The sequence below is a fragment of the Trachemys scripta genome, chromosome 21, assembly GCF_013100865.1.
Source record: "Trachemys scripta elegans isolate TJP31775 chromosome 21, CAS_Tse_1.0, whole genome shotgun sequence".
NCBI classification, from domain to species: Eukaryota; Metazoa; Chordata; order Testudines; family Emydidae; genus Trachemys; species Trachemys scripta.
Genome location: NC_048318.1, coordinates 10453325 through 10471587, shown reverse-complemented (window position 1 = coordinate 10471587; position 18263 = coordinate 10453325). Strand labels below are relative to the sequence as shown.

At 39.4% G+C, this 18263-nt stretch overlaps 1 protein-coding gene across 2 annotated transcripts in view; it reads left to right on the top strand.

Moving 5' to 3' along the window:
• The window catches only part of JHY (junctional cadherin complex regulator), a 31127-nt gene that overhangs the window by 4674 nt on the left and 8190 nt on the right, over window positions 1–18263 (top strand). For both annotated transcript variants that reach the window (XM_034754787.1, XM_034754788.1), the window contains exons 3-6: window positions 1837–2335; window positions 9040–9150; window positions 14690–15402; window positions 16500–16791. In XM_034754787.1, the coding sequence (XP_034610678.1) occupies window positions 1837–2335; window positions 9040–9150; window positions 14690–15402; window positions 16500–16791 (1615 nt within the window). The remainder of the gene's footprint in view (window positions 1–1836; window positions 2336–9039; window positions 9151–14689; window positions 15403–16499; window positions 16792–18263) is intronic.

Sequence of the window (18263 nt, the reverse complement as noted above, 5' to 3'; positions counted from 1 at the left end):
AATGATTAATAGCGTGCTTTTATTCACCTCCTCAACAGGCAAAATGGCCAGTTACTGAACATTTTATTGCGAGTGCAAAGGATGTTAATTGTGCTAGAAACATGCTCTAATTTTAGTAATTTTTTGACTGAATACTATGCTGAATATGAGGCTCTTCATTAAATGGAAATTTTATTTTATATTGTTTGAAGTTATCACAGTAAGTACTCAAATACAGTCCATTAACTGGAGCAAATATCATAGTATATGCATATGAAACCTCCTCTCTACATCCATTACTAACCTAGGAATTTGAAGAGGAAACCCTGCATCTGTTGTCTGCTCATCAACAGAAGTGTTGAATACAGAGTCCATCTAACCTTTATATCAAATGGGGGGGAGGAATAAGAGGTGTGTGTTTTGTCTACAGATGATTAGAGATGAAGGAGCTCTTCACGCTCATTTTGTTCCAGTGTGGTGACCTGGACTACATAATACAATCAAGCCGCTGTGCACACATTTCAACACAATAGGACTCTTTGGAATCATATTTTGTTATTTGAGTGATTGTTTTTAGCAGAATATTACATATTTTTGTGCTTATGTTGTTTCAAAATAGGCATTTATTCTTGCATATGATTTACATTTATGAATAATAATGATGTTTTAAGACTGCTGTTGTTACTTCATTGGTATAAATTGTCAGGGATTGAAACACTAATCTCAAGCACAAAGTATATCAGGTCACTGACAGTGCTCTGAAACTAAAAGCATCAATATAGAACTAGAGTCCATTTGTTATTTAGATCACACTTTATATTTGTACATTTGTAACTAGTTTAGAAAGTGTTAATAAATGTTGAGTAGATGCTTTAAAATTTAATTGTTACAGATTCTATAGAGTTCAGCAGGCCAATAGGTTGCTTATAACCATGGCTTGAAAGCCAGTAAGAGTTGTGTGCCTGACTTCTTAAGAGACTGTTGAAAAACCCACTTTGTGGACAACTGTCCCTAAAATCTAGTTCATACATGCCAGTTAAGATACTGCTGATCAACACTTTAGATTACTCCTCTCTATCTCTCTTTAAATTTCTTTTTTGGTCTGGGGCTTTTTCACATGGGTGTATGACGTAGTTGAGACGAAAGAGGAAAAGAACTATCTGTATTCTACACAAGACTTTTGGGAAAGCTCTATTAAAATAGCAAAGTACATATCTTGGCATTGCATGGTAATGAATGGAGATAATACCATAAAACCTATAGGCTGTTCCCTCTTAGGTATCCAGTACTCGTGAGGGACCAATGTTAATTGGAATAGCACTTTTCCTCAGAGAGCAGAGACCCCGGGGAGTGACTGGAATTTTCTATGGAAGATAAACAGGAATTATTGCCTCATAATTTATGCCCTCTTAAATGAAATTTTACTGGACAATTGAAAAAAGTAGTTGTTGCATTTTTATAATTGCATTTTCTGGGTGTTCCTCTCTCTCCCCCTTGTTAGTGCCATGATGAATTTATATAAGGAAAGTGTTGTATTCCTTGCTCAGATTTGATAGTTTTAAGCCTAATTAGCATTTAATGCTAATTAAAATGAAAGATGAAGAAGGTGCTCTTTGTGGATCTTCGGCTCAAGTTCAGTGCAACTGTTGGGGCCCTAATCCTAAAAATGGTCTCATGCATGAGAAACTTTACACACAAATGGTCTCATTAAACTCAATAGAACTGCTCACATGTGTCAGGGTGTACACGCATGTGGGCAAAGGCTGGAATATTAAATTGGTTAGCTATAACTTATTCAAAGTGCTGAATGGTTTTTCTCTTTTTAAAATATTAATATTTCTCTTCTGGTTTTCATAGCAAACAGCAACCTACGGACAGATACTGTAACCTAAGATACAATCCCAACTGGAAGAGTAATAAAGAGGGAGCAAAATTTTCTGAAGTGAATAGAAGACACCACGTTGCTGAGAAAATCCCACAGGGCTCCTCTCAGGACTCATCTTACCTCTCTTCCAAGGACATCTTGGAGGAAAATTACCAGCTGGTAGAAAGACAAAATGCATCTTCTGCATTTGATACAGAATTGTTAAGCCTTGATGGTCAACCTGTTGGGATAAGCAGTGTACCTTTTAGATTGCATACAAAAGGAGAGCTCTCAGCAGATGATTGTCAATACAAACACAGTTCAGGTACATACAGTGATGTTTTTTCTCCTCGATCTGTAGAAGTTCAGCAACAGAGAGCAAAAAAAGACTTTGTGGAAAAAAATAAACTTACTTTGGGATTAGCTACACAAAAACAGGATTCTTATCTTCATCTGCACAGTAGAAAGCGAGAGGAAGTTCATCAAGGGCAGGTGGGTAATGCATTTTATTTAGAACATCTCCGGGCAGGTTATGAATTAAGTGGATGGGCCACTGATTAAAGGGGCACACCTACTAAATCTCTTGGTTTTGCAGAGTGATTCCTGGATTTCCTTCAATCACATGTTTCTCCATAGCACAAGTGATGAAAGAAACCATTTGGGCTGTGTATCTTCCCTGCCCTGGATAGGATGATAGTGTTCTGTGGTGTTCATATTCCCAGTTGTAGCTTATCAATGGCCCCAAGTTGTGCTATGGCTTCTAGAAAGCTGGCTATGTCACCTGCTGTCGGTGCAGAAGCCAAGCCTTACTCTTAGTATTCAGTTGAACAGTAGGTAGGAATACTGCTCTGCTATCATACAGGGGTTCAGTGAGAGGAAGGCCAGAAAAGAGGTTCCTCATGCCATTTTCTCCAAGCTCATCTATGCAACAGAGGCCAGGACTTGAATTTTAGAGGCATCGCAATGGAGGAATCAAATCCATGCCCTAATTTGGACAAAAAACCTCTTTGTGCCAATGCAAATTGATTACGTTAGGCACATTAGCTAAAAGCCTGATCTTTGATGGTTACCAGATTCAGGATTGTGTGTCTTGGGAGCAAGTTCCCAGTAGCAAGGGCTGTCAGTTAAGAATGCCCTGTGGTCAGTCTTGAAAAGCAAGTTCCAGGGACCAGTGACTACATTGCCCTAGAGGATCTCAATAGCTCTGACAGAACAGAAGGGGAGACGTGGTCTCTTGGATAATGAGCCCAGAACTATTTGTAAGATTTCAACATTTTGCATGAAGCTATCTTAATAATAAACTCCCCCTGCCCTTATTTGTTTTATAACTCTTAATTTTAATTTAGTTTTACTTGGTAATAAAGTGATAAAATTTTCCATCTTACTTGATTTGATTCTTCATCACATCTTAATTGATTCATTTTGTTCTGCACTGGAGTTGTTTGGCTTAGCTTACATGATTTTGTTAATTATGTGCTCTACTAATAATGTACTCACTTGTTTCCTTATGGGTGGTAAACAGCAGTGGTGCAGCATGAAAGAAAAGTTACAGCTAATGGTAGAACACTGAGAATACAATAGTTTTGAAAGAATCAAAAAACTGATCCTCTTAACAGTATAAAAAGCTTGTAGTTGCAACTTTCCAATTGCTCTGATCACAACAAAAAATACAATTTATATTGTATGCAGCTTGAAAAATCAGAGAAAAGGATATAGATACGATGCAGTCTGGGTGGATGCATTCACACATTTACTCAGTGACATTTAGGCCCACGTGTTTCCAAGAGTATCTGCTAACCGTGAAGGGGCCAGATTTTGTGTGTCTAAACAGACACCTCAAGCTTGATTTTCAGGTTTGCTGAGCATTTACAACTCTATTTTAAATCAGTGGAAGCTGCTGGCACAACAATCCCTTGGAAATGAAGGGCCTAGTTTTCTCAAGTTCTGTTCTCAAAATTGAAACAACCAACATTAGGGGATACTTTTGAAAATGTTTGTTAAATGTACCGGATTACAATGCAATACAGCACTATCCATCTGTTAGATAATGTGAAGATTAGCAAGACACGGCGGGTAAGGTAGTATCTTTTATTGGACCAACTTCTGTTGGTGAGAGAGACAAGCTTGAAAGCTACACAGAGCCAGTAAAAGATATTACCTCACCCACCTTGTCTCTCTAATGTCCTGGGTCAGACATGGCTACAACTCATAGAATAATGTGAAAATGGAAGTTACAACATAAAAAGTTACGCCACAGCTTTCGCTGTAATTGACAAAGCTGGCTAGTGAGACCTTCCATTGTAAATTATGTATCATTCTAAAAGGCTAATGAACAACTGATGCAAACACTAGAGGGCACCTGCTGTATGTATTACAACAGTGGAATAGGGGACAAGCTCTTTGCTAGAAGAGATATTAAGAGCACTTGTTTTTCCATCTATAATTCAGTTGATGGCAAAAATTATTAATTTAGATTAAGGCTAATTAAAGTTTATGTTGATCTAACATTTTGAAATTCTGAAAATATATTTGTAGGCTATGCCTAGCATCACATATTATTAGTAAGTAGTATTGGTATTATTGTGGTAGCACCTGGAGGTCCTAATCAAGGATTGGGACTTAATTGTGCTAGAGGCTGAACATTGGTGCAGGGACTATGTCTTGTTATATCAAAGAGCTTACAATCTAGAGCCCTGATCCTGCAATAATGTGTGCGTGTGTGTGCACGGACTCCCTTTGACTTCAGTGGGGCTCTATGCTTGAGTGCAGAATTGGAGCCAGTAAGTAACGGATTAGGGATAACAACAAGGCAAGCACAAAGTAAATGAGACCACTACGATTAGGCTAATGAGCAGTCAGCATTCTTTTATTTATTGTCATGTTAAGCATTTTCTTTAGGAGATACATGGACTAGAAAGGTAGAGGTAGTTAAAAATATCCACCTTTGGGACAAGACATTGTGGGCCAGGCTCTGTCCACAGTTAAAATAGTGATACAGTGGAATTACTCTGGATTAACATGGCTGCAACAGAGCCGAATCTGGCATTTTGTGTGTATTAACATATCACGGAGTACCCTAAAATGCAGGAAAAAACAAACAGAGAAAAAGCCTGTTCTGCAAAACACATCCACCTGAAAAATGAAAGGTCCAAAAATGTCAAAGTAATTAATCCCAGATGGGTTTAGTTTTTGAGGCCATGGCAGTGTAAGGAATTTGTTGTTTTTATAACAGCAATGCCCAAAATGTGCCTGGCGCTTTCCAAACAGCCCTTGTCCTGGTGCAGGCGCATCCTAAACATTGCTTGTATGGTTATTATATAGGGATGTGAGATGAAGAGTGGAAAAGATAGATCCCTTCAGGTTAACCAGTAGATTGAAAAGTACTGGATGAGAAAGTATTGATGTATCTGAACTGAGTAGCTGAGCTGAGGTAATGATTAGAAAATTCTCTTTGAACTGAGAGTTTGTGTCAAATTTTTTTCTTTTAGTCTGGAGTTAAAAGTTTAGATAATCAGATATCTACTCAGGTATATTTGTGGCTTTGAGGTCAAGGAGATGATGCAGAGATACTGATTTTCATTACCTTAGATTTCAGAATAGGTGGAAGGAGAATTGGCCATTATGAATTACAGTGATTTCTAGCCAAGCTGGGAGGGCCATATCACTTTCCATTGGATCCTCACTGGCTAAATAAATGAACAAGTCTAACATTCTCTAAAGCAGGGGTAGGCAACCTATGGCACGTGTGCCGAAGGCGGCACACGAGCTGATTTGCAGTGACACTTACACTGCCCGGGTCCTGGCCACTGGTCTGGGGGGCTCTGCATTTTTATTTAATTTTAAATGAAGCTTCTTAAACATTTTAAAAACCCTATTTACTTTACATACAATAGTTTAGTTATATATTATAGATTTCTAGAAAGAGACCATCTAAAAACATTAAAATGTATTACTGGCACGCGAAACCTTAAATTAGAGTGAATAAATGAAGACTCGGCACATCACTTCTGAAAGGTTGCCGACCCCTGCTCTAAAGGAATGGCATCCAGCCATCCTTGCTGTACCATGGAGCCTTTGAAGGGTTGAAAAAAATGTGAGGGAAACCCCTGAAAAAGAAGGGAAAAAAACACTGATTAGATTGTTAGTGTGCGTTAAGATGTATTTTTACAACAGAAGAAACAAAAACCTTGATCCGGTCTTCACTTATGCCTGTTTTACAACAGTGTAACTACACTGACTACAGTGGAGTTACTCTTTATTTACTGTGATGTACATTGGACCCAAAGCCACAGAAAATAAGGCCCTTTATAGAAGTATCAGTATTGTCAGCAGGCTAGGAATCAGCAAACAATCAAAGGTGGTCTGGTGCCTCTCTGAAACATCATTCATCTTAAAGTTCTGGAACCTGAATTGGACAGTCAAGGCAGGTAAGTTAATCAGTTAAGAAATGGATAATTGGCATTAGAGAATGATGAGGAGTATACAAAAAATAGCGTCTCGGATATCTGTCAGCATCCAGAACACATGCTCTGGATGTTATCTTTATAAACTGGATCATTTTCCACTTTTCAGCAAGTTAGAACGGTCATAATTGTTAGCAACACAGTTAACAGTGAAGTATAGCGGGTATAAAATGTTGCATTAAAATACAGAGCGCTTTTCATGTAATTTCACTAAATCATCTCTATAAAAACTTACTATGTTTGATACTAAAGGATCCTTATTCCAAGTTACTGTAAGATTCACAGCCCATAAGATCTGTGGGCTATATATACACCCAAACATACTACAAATGCGTGCTTATGGGCTGATATGTAAGTTCATTAATTCATATAGCATTTTATAAAGCATCAACTTTTTTGCAGTGCTGCCTGATTCTCTAAGAACCTGATGATGAGTTTCTTTGAGAGAAAGAGAAGTAGCTGCCCAATCTAGCTCAGCTGTACTCAATATGAGTTGCTTTCCTCCCTACAAACCTCTTACTTCAAAGCGAGGAACATAATGTACAATTTTTTAATGGCTCTAGACCAAGGCACTCAGACTCTCTGTGCACTGCGCCTTACCTCAGTGTAAACACCTAATCAAGATTGCCTGCGCTTCAACAATAGCAGCCAAATGCAATTCGAGAACCACAAGCCTTTGAAGTCCTCACTGCAAAGGCCGGTTTTCTAGTCTGGGATAATGACATGCCATGATTGCTGTCTTTGTTGTATCTTTTCAGTAGAGAAGCAATTATGGGCCTCAATTTAACAGAATAGACATTACACAGCTTATGATGCTCAAAATGCAATTTCATTTGATCATTTTCTCAATTTGATTGGTATTAATAGAATAGTTCACAAAAAAATGCTGGCAGAGGTTGTGTCCTGTTCCTCTTTCAAAGAGATAATGTAGAAGTATGCTTTACCTGCCCAGTAAACTATCAATGCAGTGAGTCAGTGGGTTCCACCAAAAACATCTTACCAATGAAACAGCTGTGTTTCTCTGTCTGCTGTGGAGAAGAAAACCTATGAAGAGTCTTCTTAATTTGTTAACTTCTTTCCTGTAAGAAGAGCTAGTAGACTCTTTCATTACCATTTGCAGCAATACGCCTCACCTGAAATATCAGCAGTAAAAGCTCCACCCCACTAGTGTAAATTCATTTCTGTTCATAGCAGCTGACACAGTTATCTGCATAGACCTGGCTACATCATATTACCTGTGTCAGCTGTCCTCATACTGGGCTCTGTGGATCATTGGTGGGATACAAAGCATTTGCTGTTAGTCCAGAGAGAGGCAGGCCTGAGGGCAATACGGCTTCCTCAGGTGCTGAGTGTCTGCTGTGCATTCCTCTGCAATCTATGGGAGCTGCATAGTCTTTCCGTAGAGCATGTGTGTGAGTGGTTTAGATATAAGCCCAGAGCATTAAACTAGGCATTTCACTTGTACACAGCACCCTGGTATAACAGTCAGGTATTTTACCTGAGAACACCACCCATATGAATGCTTCCTAATTTCAAGTGATTTGCCCTATATACCAAGTTTGTGGCTATCTAGTACTCACTTCATTGTTTGGGTCATTGGCCTTAGGCAGCTCCACTGTAATCCAGATGGCCTACTCCCTGAACAAGTTTGGTGTAGTTGTCCCTTAACTATGCTGTTTGGATTGCCATGCTGTTATAAGCGCCCCAGCCACTACTGCTATCTGTGCTCTTCTTCCAGCTAGGATGCTGATTGGTTGCATGGAAAAGAGACAGTCATTAATGATCTGAGCTCAAGTTTGCATAGTTAGTAGTTCCACTGGTCACAGACATCTTCTCCCTGTGGCCTTTCCCAAATTAGCCACACCCACTCATCAGTGGTGCTTAGCTGGCGGGTCGGGACGTTTTGTTTACTTGGAGCATCTGCAGGCGTGGAGCCCCTCAGCTGGAGCCATTGGCTGGAAACGGCAAACCGTGGCCACAGGGAGCTGAGGGGCTCCATGCCTGCAGATGCTCCAGATAAACAAACCGACAATGTATTAGATATTCAATTCAATGATTCCATAGAGTTTAAAATCATCAAATTTTGGTGTAGACCCATTTATAAGCCGACCCCCGCTCTTTGATGCGTCACTTTTTTACCAAAAATATTCGGCTTATGAACAAGTATATATGGTAGTTTTGATTTATAGTGCTTTCTGTACTTGATGAATAACAGCATTGGTCTAGGCTTTGCTATGATGTATGGCCTCCCATGACTGTTTTAGTGCAGTGCTCATTGTCTGCATGGCAGTGATGGATGTGTAGTTCGCTTTCTTCTGCCTGTATTAGAGGTATCTACCATACATATATTGGGCAGCTTGGTCATCTATTAGCTTCTGCTATGAATAGGAGTCACTACTGTATGCAACTTTCCTTCCCTGTGTTCTCTTTGAAAGTGCTCAGAATGTCATCCACCACCTTCCTATTAATAGACACGCTACCATGGTCTCTATTAATACTGAATTGTTTGTGAACTCCCTTTGCCTATGTTCCTATTTGGCCCCATCTTTGTCCTGCCATGAATAATATAATGCTGCATTTTACTGTTTACGTTTATTGGCCTGCGGATTGTTGCTTGTTTAACCCTTCCCCCCCCCACCCCCATCCATAGATCTTTTATCCTGTTCTTGGCCCCACTGAACTACCCCAGTGTATAAAGTCTAGTGGCTCTTAATATATGTTTTTCTTCTTTAGGTTTCAGATGTTAAAACTGCTGATGAGAGGCTTATTCAGAATGCCATTGACTTTCAAAGCACGGCCATGGATCCTGCAGACAAATGGCTCCAGAGGTCACACCAACTAAAGGTTCCTTTCTGCATGGAATATGAATCTGGTTTTTGGAATCTATAATGCAAACAATCTTGTTCTTGATTTTTTTTCACCTCTGAATTTAACTTGTGGCAGATTTAATTTTTTTCCTTTCTTAATATTACTATTTTACAATTCTTTTAATGGTTTTCATCTGAGGCTCTCCGAGCACTTACAAGCGCTGCTGTTAATTATTTACAATGCACCTGAAGTGTGCTAAACGGCACATCAGTTATGCCTCAGACCTTTGTAAAATGATTAATGCATTTACAGATGGACAAACCAAAGTATAGAGAGATTAAGTTTTTCGCCCAAGGCCACATAACATGTTAGGAATCCTGGCTCCCAGTGCTACGCTCTAATAGACCATATTTTTGCAAGAGAAGTAGATAGCTATAATATAAAAAAACTACCTCTCTAATACAATGTCAAAGTAATTAGTTGCCAAAGTAAAATAGGCTATAGAGAATACACCTAAATATCTTCTTGTTCTACAAATCTTGTGCACTAAAATCCATCACATACATTAAGCATGGAGGAAATGGACTAGATGACCTCTTGAGGTCCCTTCCAGGCCTACATTTCTATGATTAAGTAGCATATAGTATCTGCTTTCATAACTATTTATCCTACTCTAAGTCCCATGACTACCTACTGACTGTCCAACTAGATAGGTACTAGGGGATTTATAGAGTAGGAAAGATAGTTATGAAAGCAGAAAAATTATGCTGCTTGATCCATATGATGGATTAAATCTACAATATACCTCCAAGTCTCAAGGAGTCCTGGATTTAAAAGGTCAAGTCTCTTTAGGGTTATATGATGCTACTGGCCCATAAAACTAATACATCCAGTGCTCACTGTTTTTGGTGGGTTACCAGGGCTTCTTAATTTCATTGTTGCATTCCGTGTTCTTTGGGGAGGGAGGGTGCTGATCTCTATCAAGGGGATGTTTTAAGACAGAAAATGTTTACAGGTGGAGGGGGGTGCACCTTAGGGTCTGTCAAGCTAGGTAGTTACCTAAAATTGATAAATCTAGTAGATGACTGACTGCCTTTCACACTAATGCAGTGAAATAATTATCTCTTGGAATAAGGCCAGAGTAGACCAGGTTTCATCACTGACAAAGACATAAGCACTTTAGAAGTACCTGAGAAAGTAGAATCCAGCTAGAACAGATGTGAAAACTATCTATTTATGGTAGCATCAATAATTAATTTAGTTTGCTGCTCAGACTATAGTGGAGAAGGAGAATGTAAGGACCAAGAGATTCGTTTTGTTCCTTTGCCCTTACAATAACGAGCAATGCAGCCGTAATGTGGAAGATCGTAAGTGGAGTACAGAATTTGAAAGATATGTAATTAGGCATAAATAAGGAAAGGAATAGTCAGTTTAGGGTAAGAATAAACAGATTATGCTCTGAATAAGACCAAAAATAGTCTCAAACAGATATAAGGCCAACAGCACCTGATTCTCTGTATCAGCAGAAAATTCTTCTAAAGCCCTGGCTGGGATGATTTAGTTGGGGTTGGTCCTGCTTTGAGCAGGGGGTTGGACTAGATACCTCTTGAGGTCCCTTCCAACCCTGATATTCTATGAGTCTGAAGAAAATAAACATGCAGTAAAAAGAAACAAGAGTTAAGCAGTCCTAAAACAGAGTAGAAGGGGAAAGAAATCTGTCCCTAGTTAAGGGTTGGCATAGATCACTTCCCTGTCGGAATAAGAGGGGAACCAAGGACTCAAATCACAATTCACTCCTTGGTCAGCTCCTGAGCCATCACAGTCATGTCCTATTTCTTATCAGGGCAGACTGAATTGTTACAGTTTAGGGTCTAAAAATAATAACCGGAGTAGAAGTGTCAATGTTCATCGATAACCTTAGCTGAGAATTCCCATTTGTGTTTGAGTTCTGTAACAATCTTGTTCTTTCCCAGTTGTTTTTACAAGTAGGAAAAAATTTTGCGATCTTGATTTAGTTAATGATGGTCTCTATTTGGCAATATAGGAGAAGTGTAACAGTGACTTTCTCAAAGGGTGCTGGAGGCAAAACAATAGGGACCAGCAGCTGAAGGATCTTCCTATGCAGCGATTTCTGCCATGGAACAGACCACTTGCTATGTAGGTGGGACAAAACCGAGTCTGCAACAGTCTTATGGTCCCGTGCTAAAGCCCTGCGGCCTGATTCTCTACTTCACTGCGCCAGTTTTACGCCAGGTTTCATAGATTTTTGAGGCCAGAAGGGACCATTAGATTATCTAGACAGGCCACAGAATTCCACACATCCACCCCCATACCGAGTCCAACAACCTGCTTTTTCACCGATGCATGTTGTCCAGAAAGAGATCCAGTCTCAAGTTGAGAAATTGAGATGGAGAATTCACTACTTCCCTTGATAGTTTGTTCCAATGGTTATTCATGTTCACTGTTAAATTGTGCCCTATTTCTCGCTTGAATTTGTCAGGCTTTAACTTCCTTATGCCTTTCTCCACTAAATTGAACCTGCAATCAAACCTTTTACTGACCTTATAAAAACCAAGATGTTCCAGGAACATGATCATGTTTTGTCAGATGCGGTGTGAAGTTCTGGCTTGAGGCAAGAGCAAGGCAATGCCATGGCAAAAGGGGAGGGGAGGGTCTGGAGTTTTCCATGATTTGAAATCTTCAAGTGGAGACTGGACACCTTTTTGAAAGATCTGGTTTAGCTCAGCCAGTAGCCATGGAGCTGGATTCAGGAGCTACTGGGTGAGACTTTCCAGCCTGCATGATGCAGGAGATTCCAACAGTCCCCTTTGGGGATATTTTTCCATAGGAAACCTGGGCTTTTCTCCTCTCGTTGCATGTTCCAGACTGCAGCATTCCCCAGTGAGGAGCTTCTGTCACTTTGGAGAGAGGTTCCCAAGCATTTCCTTGGCAGCTGGCACGTCACCAGACAGAGACCCTGCACCAGCTCCAGCTCTGCTCAGCCCGCTGTTTATATCTGCTTCTTGGTGTTGAAACCAGTCTGAGAGGAAGCATTAAGTGCTAGACTATTGGACTGTCTGCCAAGATAATGCTACTTGAAGTTGACTGAGTTATGCTGGTATAAAACTGATGTAACTGAGTGAAAAGTCAGGCTCTCCTGGTCTTTACAGGGTCATTTTCACCTGCTTTTACAGACTTTTTGTATGTTTAAAATAGTTATAACATGGGTATGTCCCATCTACATAGGTAAGATCAAACATTGTGACAAGATATCCTGATGTAGCAGAAATTGCTCTGCCGCGGGCTCATAGTATAGTGGCCGACTGGGTCAATGTGACTATGAAGGGAGAAGTATAAACATAGGGGGAAACAAGATAAATATACTTTTTCTTCTTGCAAGCTTTTCTTCTTCTTGTTTTTGTGTTTTCCTTCTCCTCAGACACTTTCCCTCATGCCATGGCCGGCTCCAGGGTTTTTGCCGCCCCAAGCAGCCCAAAAAAAAAAAAAAAAAAAGTCGCGATCTGCAGCACTTTGGTAGCAAGTCCTTCACTCCGAGTGGGAGTGAGGGACCCTCCGCCGAATAGCTGGACATGCCGCCCCCACTCCGGAGTGGCCGCCCCAAGCACCTGCTTCCTAAGCTGGTGCCTGGAGCCGGCCCTGCCTCACACACAGGTGGCTATGAATCACATGCTAAACCCGGAATATTTTTTCGACTCCTAAGGGATTTGAACATCTAGTTCCCATAAATTTAATGGGAATTTGGCATCCAAATTGCCTAGCCTCCTTTCAAAAAAAATCTCTGCCCTAGTTTTTGTATTAAGTTATGCTGAAGTAGCTCAAGCAGATTGTTTGAATTTCCTGCTGTTCATTTAAGGCAAGACGCTGTGCTCCTTAAGAGAGCAAACGCAGTTTATGCTGTTATTCATGGTAAAAGATGTTCTGTAGATTTCAAATTTCTTAGTAAAGGAAGAATTTTACAATGCTACTTGATCCATCTAAGTGGGAAAACAATGGCTCAGTCTCAGTTTGTCCCTGGTTCATGCTGAGACCCTGGGACCCTTCCATCGGTGGCACCATCGGTAAAAGCACTAATCATTATGGAAGAGGTCTAGCTAACAAATTATCATCTTGGCACCAGGAGTCAGAATTCCCCAGTGCTAAAGCTTTCACCAAAACATTCAGCTCTATATGTGGACTTAATACCTACCATTAAGCAGTTACTCTGAGTGCATATGCTATGTAGTGATTGCAAGTGTTGGTAACAAAAGAACCCTAGTGAGACTGGAGGATGAAATGGAGGATTTCAGTTCTGATGAAGATTAAATGGACTGAGAATGGCTTTGTATATTACCTTTAACGAAACCTATATCTTGCCTCAAAAGGATCAACACCTGGTGCCTTAATTGGGAAGATGATAAATCTTAAGTAAACCCCAGATTTCAAGTACGTTGCTTTGGGTAGTGAGAGAAGTCCCACTGAATTTAAATTCCTGAATTGTTTGTTTGTTTGTTTGTTTGCTGGGATGACATGTTTCAGGATTTACAAGCACATGAATACTTGGTTTAATGATTGAAACAATTTAAACTGGGCATATTGACTTATTTCTTTGTCCACTGCAAACAAGTCTAAAAAATGCACCCTTCGAAAAGGTGGTGTGTAATCTAGGCTGTGAGTAGTGCTGTGGATATTAGCAATAGGTAAAGGGTTGAATAACTTGAATTGAGACTACTACATGCAGACAATAACTCCAGGCAAGTCTCTTACTATATCTATTGCTTTAACTTGCAATTCCAAAGACATCTAAGGACATATTTATAGTAAATACGTCACGCTGGGAAAATACTTATTTCATCAATCTGGAGAGCTTTTGACCAATAATATGTCAGAGTAAAGCTCTGCCACTAGCTCCTTTTACAGTATTTTAATTTTTACTGTGTGGGAAAGGGAAATAATTGTCTGCCTGTATTTTTATTTCTTTCTACTAAAAACCATGACATTTTGACATAATTAAAATCATAAACAGCAATAGCAAATCAGAAGTTAACGCCTTCTGTCCACCTCCCATTTCCAAGTCTACCAACAAAACCACCAGTAAACAGAGCCAAATTCTCTGCTGTTGTAAATTGGCACTCCTCTATTGAGGTCAATGAAAGTGTGCCAATTTACACCAGAAGAAAATCTGACTACAAAATTTCTCAGTTATACACTGGACCAGATTGTCAGTTGGTTTAAATTGAAGTAGCTCCAGTGAAGTTAACAGGTTTGCCACCGTTTACAGTGGCTGAGGACCTGGTCTATTATACATACAAGTATAGTGAAGTAAAAACAAGACAACACTTCAGCATATGGTTAACCTTAAGTACATGCTCAAGTCCCACTGACTTCTGCGGAATTTAAGCATATGCTTAAGTGCTGTCCTGAATTGGGGCCTAAGGTTTGTGGCTGTAGAGAAATCTCTGAATGAAAGGTATTGGTGCAGCAAAAAGTATGTAAGTTTAGTATGTTTGTCTCTTCAAGATATCATTTAATATGCATGCAAAATGATCACCTCAGAGTTTCACAATACTCTTTTTAGGATCACCAAAATAAACGACCCCAGGCAGACAGAACAAAATTAAATCGAGTGCTAAGAGAGAGATCTTTACCAGCAAATGATGTCCAGCATCCACCAGGAAGACTAGCGGAACCACGACCTCAGCATCACACACATCGCAATGTATCAGAATTTGAGAACTTTCATATGGATTCAAACTCTTCTGAAGTGCTAGAACTTGAAAAAGATGACAATAGTTCACTGCATAGTTGGTTACAAACAAATCCCTTCGTTGGTCCAATTACTCCTTTCGTTAAGACTAGTTCAGCAGCAGATTGGGAGACAGACTCAAATACTTTACAAAATAATTCAGATCTGGTAAACCGGAATCAGAAGCAAATCTCCATGAACTTGGCTTCATCAAGGCACCATCTTGAACTAACAAGGCATAAAAACGCTACTGGGTTGAATTTATCTCCAGCATATACTAGTGAAGAAAACAAGAAATATCAGCAAAACCCCAGAAACAAACCTCCGTATAATCAGCAAGATTTACAGAATAGTTATGTTTTGGAGCCTCTTCCACCTGATGGGTATGCCAAAGGTCACATGCTCCTAAACCAGAAAAACATCGCATCTACTTACAATGCTAATTTTCAAGAATCAGTAAAAGACCAAGTTTCAACTCAGAATCATAGAAAGCAATTTTATATAGACAAGAGCCATCACAACAACTTTGCTACCAACAGCTTGTGGTAAGGACGCATGTTTCAAAATGTTATTAGCATAATGGTACATGATGCCAAGGAAGTCATATTAGAGAAGGCCAAGGAAGTGTTCAGAAAAATCTGATACGTTCAACCACAGTAATTTATTCATAATTTATAGTTTGTTCATTAGTGTTTGATTTAATAAACAGTTTAACACTATTTTTAAGCTTTCAGTACCCTAGCCATTCCTACACATGAAATTCCCATTGATCTTAGTGTGTTTGTACATGCAAGGACTGCAAGATCAAGCTTAAGAATGGTAACTGAAAAACTGATCTTAAAGAGCAAAACAAAGAAACATTTAGTTACATCATCCATGAACCGAGTCTAGAGGAGCCTGTTTGTACTCAACTTGGTTATACCAAAACCCAGCTTGTGGCAAGGTGGAGTGAAAATCCCAAATTGCTCCAATGCAATTCAGTGCGCTGCCACTCATCTTTCAACCCTTGTCTGTACGGGTATTCTTCTTAAAAGTCTTCCCCAATTGCAGGTCCACCAGAAGTGGTCCTAGTGTATATGAGGTACAAGCAGCTGGTCACATTTTTACTAATCCTGCACTTGCTCGGTTTATCAAATTCCCACCAAAGTCAAAGGTTTTGTGTGTCGAAGTTCTTAGAAGAATAAAATCTGACACTGTTCGCATGAAAAAGGCATGAGAGGTTAAAACTATTTATATAGAGCTTGTATGGATTGATGGTAATAAATGAAAATTCTACTTTCAATGAACACAAAGGGCCTGATTTTTACCTACTCCAAAGCCGACTGAAATCAATGGATATCTTTTCATTGACTTCACTGAGCTTTGGATCAGGCCCAGACTTTGCCCCAGTTGACTTAATGATGTTATTCCTGGTATACATGGGTGTGTGAATGAGATCAGAATCAGTCACAAACGGTCATGTTCACTTCTGAAAGCTTGCGTGCATAATTCAATGAGTTGAAAATGTACCCAGCTAACAATATCTAATGGTTTTCAAAATATGTTTGAATAGCAATGACAATTTCAGTTTACAGATTGCTTATTGGGGCTTTGCATCTAGGTATGAGTAAACACAATTTCCTTCTTTCGTTTTAAAATTGAGGCCATCCCAGTCATCTGGTCAGAAGCCGCTAGCAGGCCCTTCTCCAACCACACAACTTATACAGACAATGGAACAACATCATCAAAAAATCTCTCAACTGGAAGACACTCACCTTGCCGAAAGGCAGTTCTCTGGCTTGTTTCCACTTGTAATCCCACGGGTAGAAAGTGACTCAGAGATTAACACAGAAAGAAGTGAAGGAAAACAAGTGAAAATTAGTCGCAGCAACTCAGAAGGGTACCTGCTGCAAATGGAAAAGCAAAAACAGCTGAAAGAGAAAGGGACTAGGAAGGTAAGAAAAGATGGGTGAGTTAGAAACCAATTTTATATTGCTGTTTCCTCCTCTGATTAAATTAGTACTTTGTGCTTGTTATCCATAGATCTTAAAGCACTTTAAAAGGGGTATTATTCCCATTTTACAGAAGGGGAATTGATACTCTGAGAGGTTAAGTGACATGCCCAGCATCAAACAAGTCAGTGGCAGAAGCAGATATGGAAAAAGAAAATAACTAGTAGCTGATCTGACCAACTCACTCCCACACTTTATATTCCAAGGAGTTGAAGCAATTCACCACTGCATCTTTCCACTCCGCTTTACAGAGAAGGTCACCTGCTAGAACACATAGGGAACTGTTGATCCTTTAAGTTATTTCTGTGGTAAAATGCTTGAGAAAGAAGCCATTTGTATAGGACAGCAGGTAGCCAGGCCTCAAATCTGAATAAGTTATTTTCTTTGTCATGCCCATTTGCCAGTCAGATCAAATCTCTTGGTTTCCAAGGGAATTCAAACTGAACAACATTAAAAGTTACAGGCTTTGTGAAGCTAATGTTATAAACATTATTCCAGGTCTGCTGACAATCCCATTCTGATCACTTATTAAAATTGAGCTCTGTCTCTCTTCTGTGTGTCCAAATTTCATACTATAACCATTTAACACTGATGTAATGGAACAGTATAAAGATATCCTTGTACACCCATGACAAATTAAATGTTTAAGAAGTTAGCTTGACTGCACTGAGAAATGCAGCTAAGCTGGAATAATTATTCATGTGCTTCATCGAGGAGGCAGTTTGTGTATTGCTGCTTGACTGCCTCTAAGAAGGGTTAGCTGGATTAAGATAGTAACTACAGGGCAGATTTCCTTCCTTTTCCATTCCCTGTGTTCAAGCCATTGTTTTTGTCCTTTTTTCCCCCAATAACTTTCTCACATTTGCTCATCTGAAAAATTTTGTGGAGAATTGAATTGTTTATGTCTCACAGTACATCCCAGCTTCTCACATTAAACAGAAGTCCATACAAACACACCAAGTCAAATTTAATTCACACATATTTTGGCTTTGAAAATATATTGGAAATTACTACAGCTTCTTGAGGAAAAACCTGGATTTATTCCATACAGCTAAATGGTTAACTCCCTGTATTAGCTTCAGTTTAAAAACCAATTATATAATTGTTCCATAAAGAGTTTGGATACGTGACTCAAAACAAAAGTCTAATATTTCTAATATAATATAGATTTCATTTGTTTGCCAGTTGGGCCTGACTTAAAACATGTTCATCATTTGAAGAAAGTACTTTTTTGCTGGTAGAAATTCTTTGGGCATTTCTGTAGACACTACATGATTGGAATTACTACAGTAGGCGGCCAGAAAGAAAATAAAGCAAACCAGAGTCTGGATTATTAAGCATTTTCACTGGCACACTTTTAAAATTTTGCCCAGTTATGCAAGTTAATTGAGTCTCTTTGGAACAGATGTAACGAG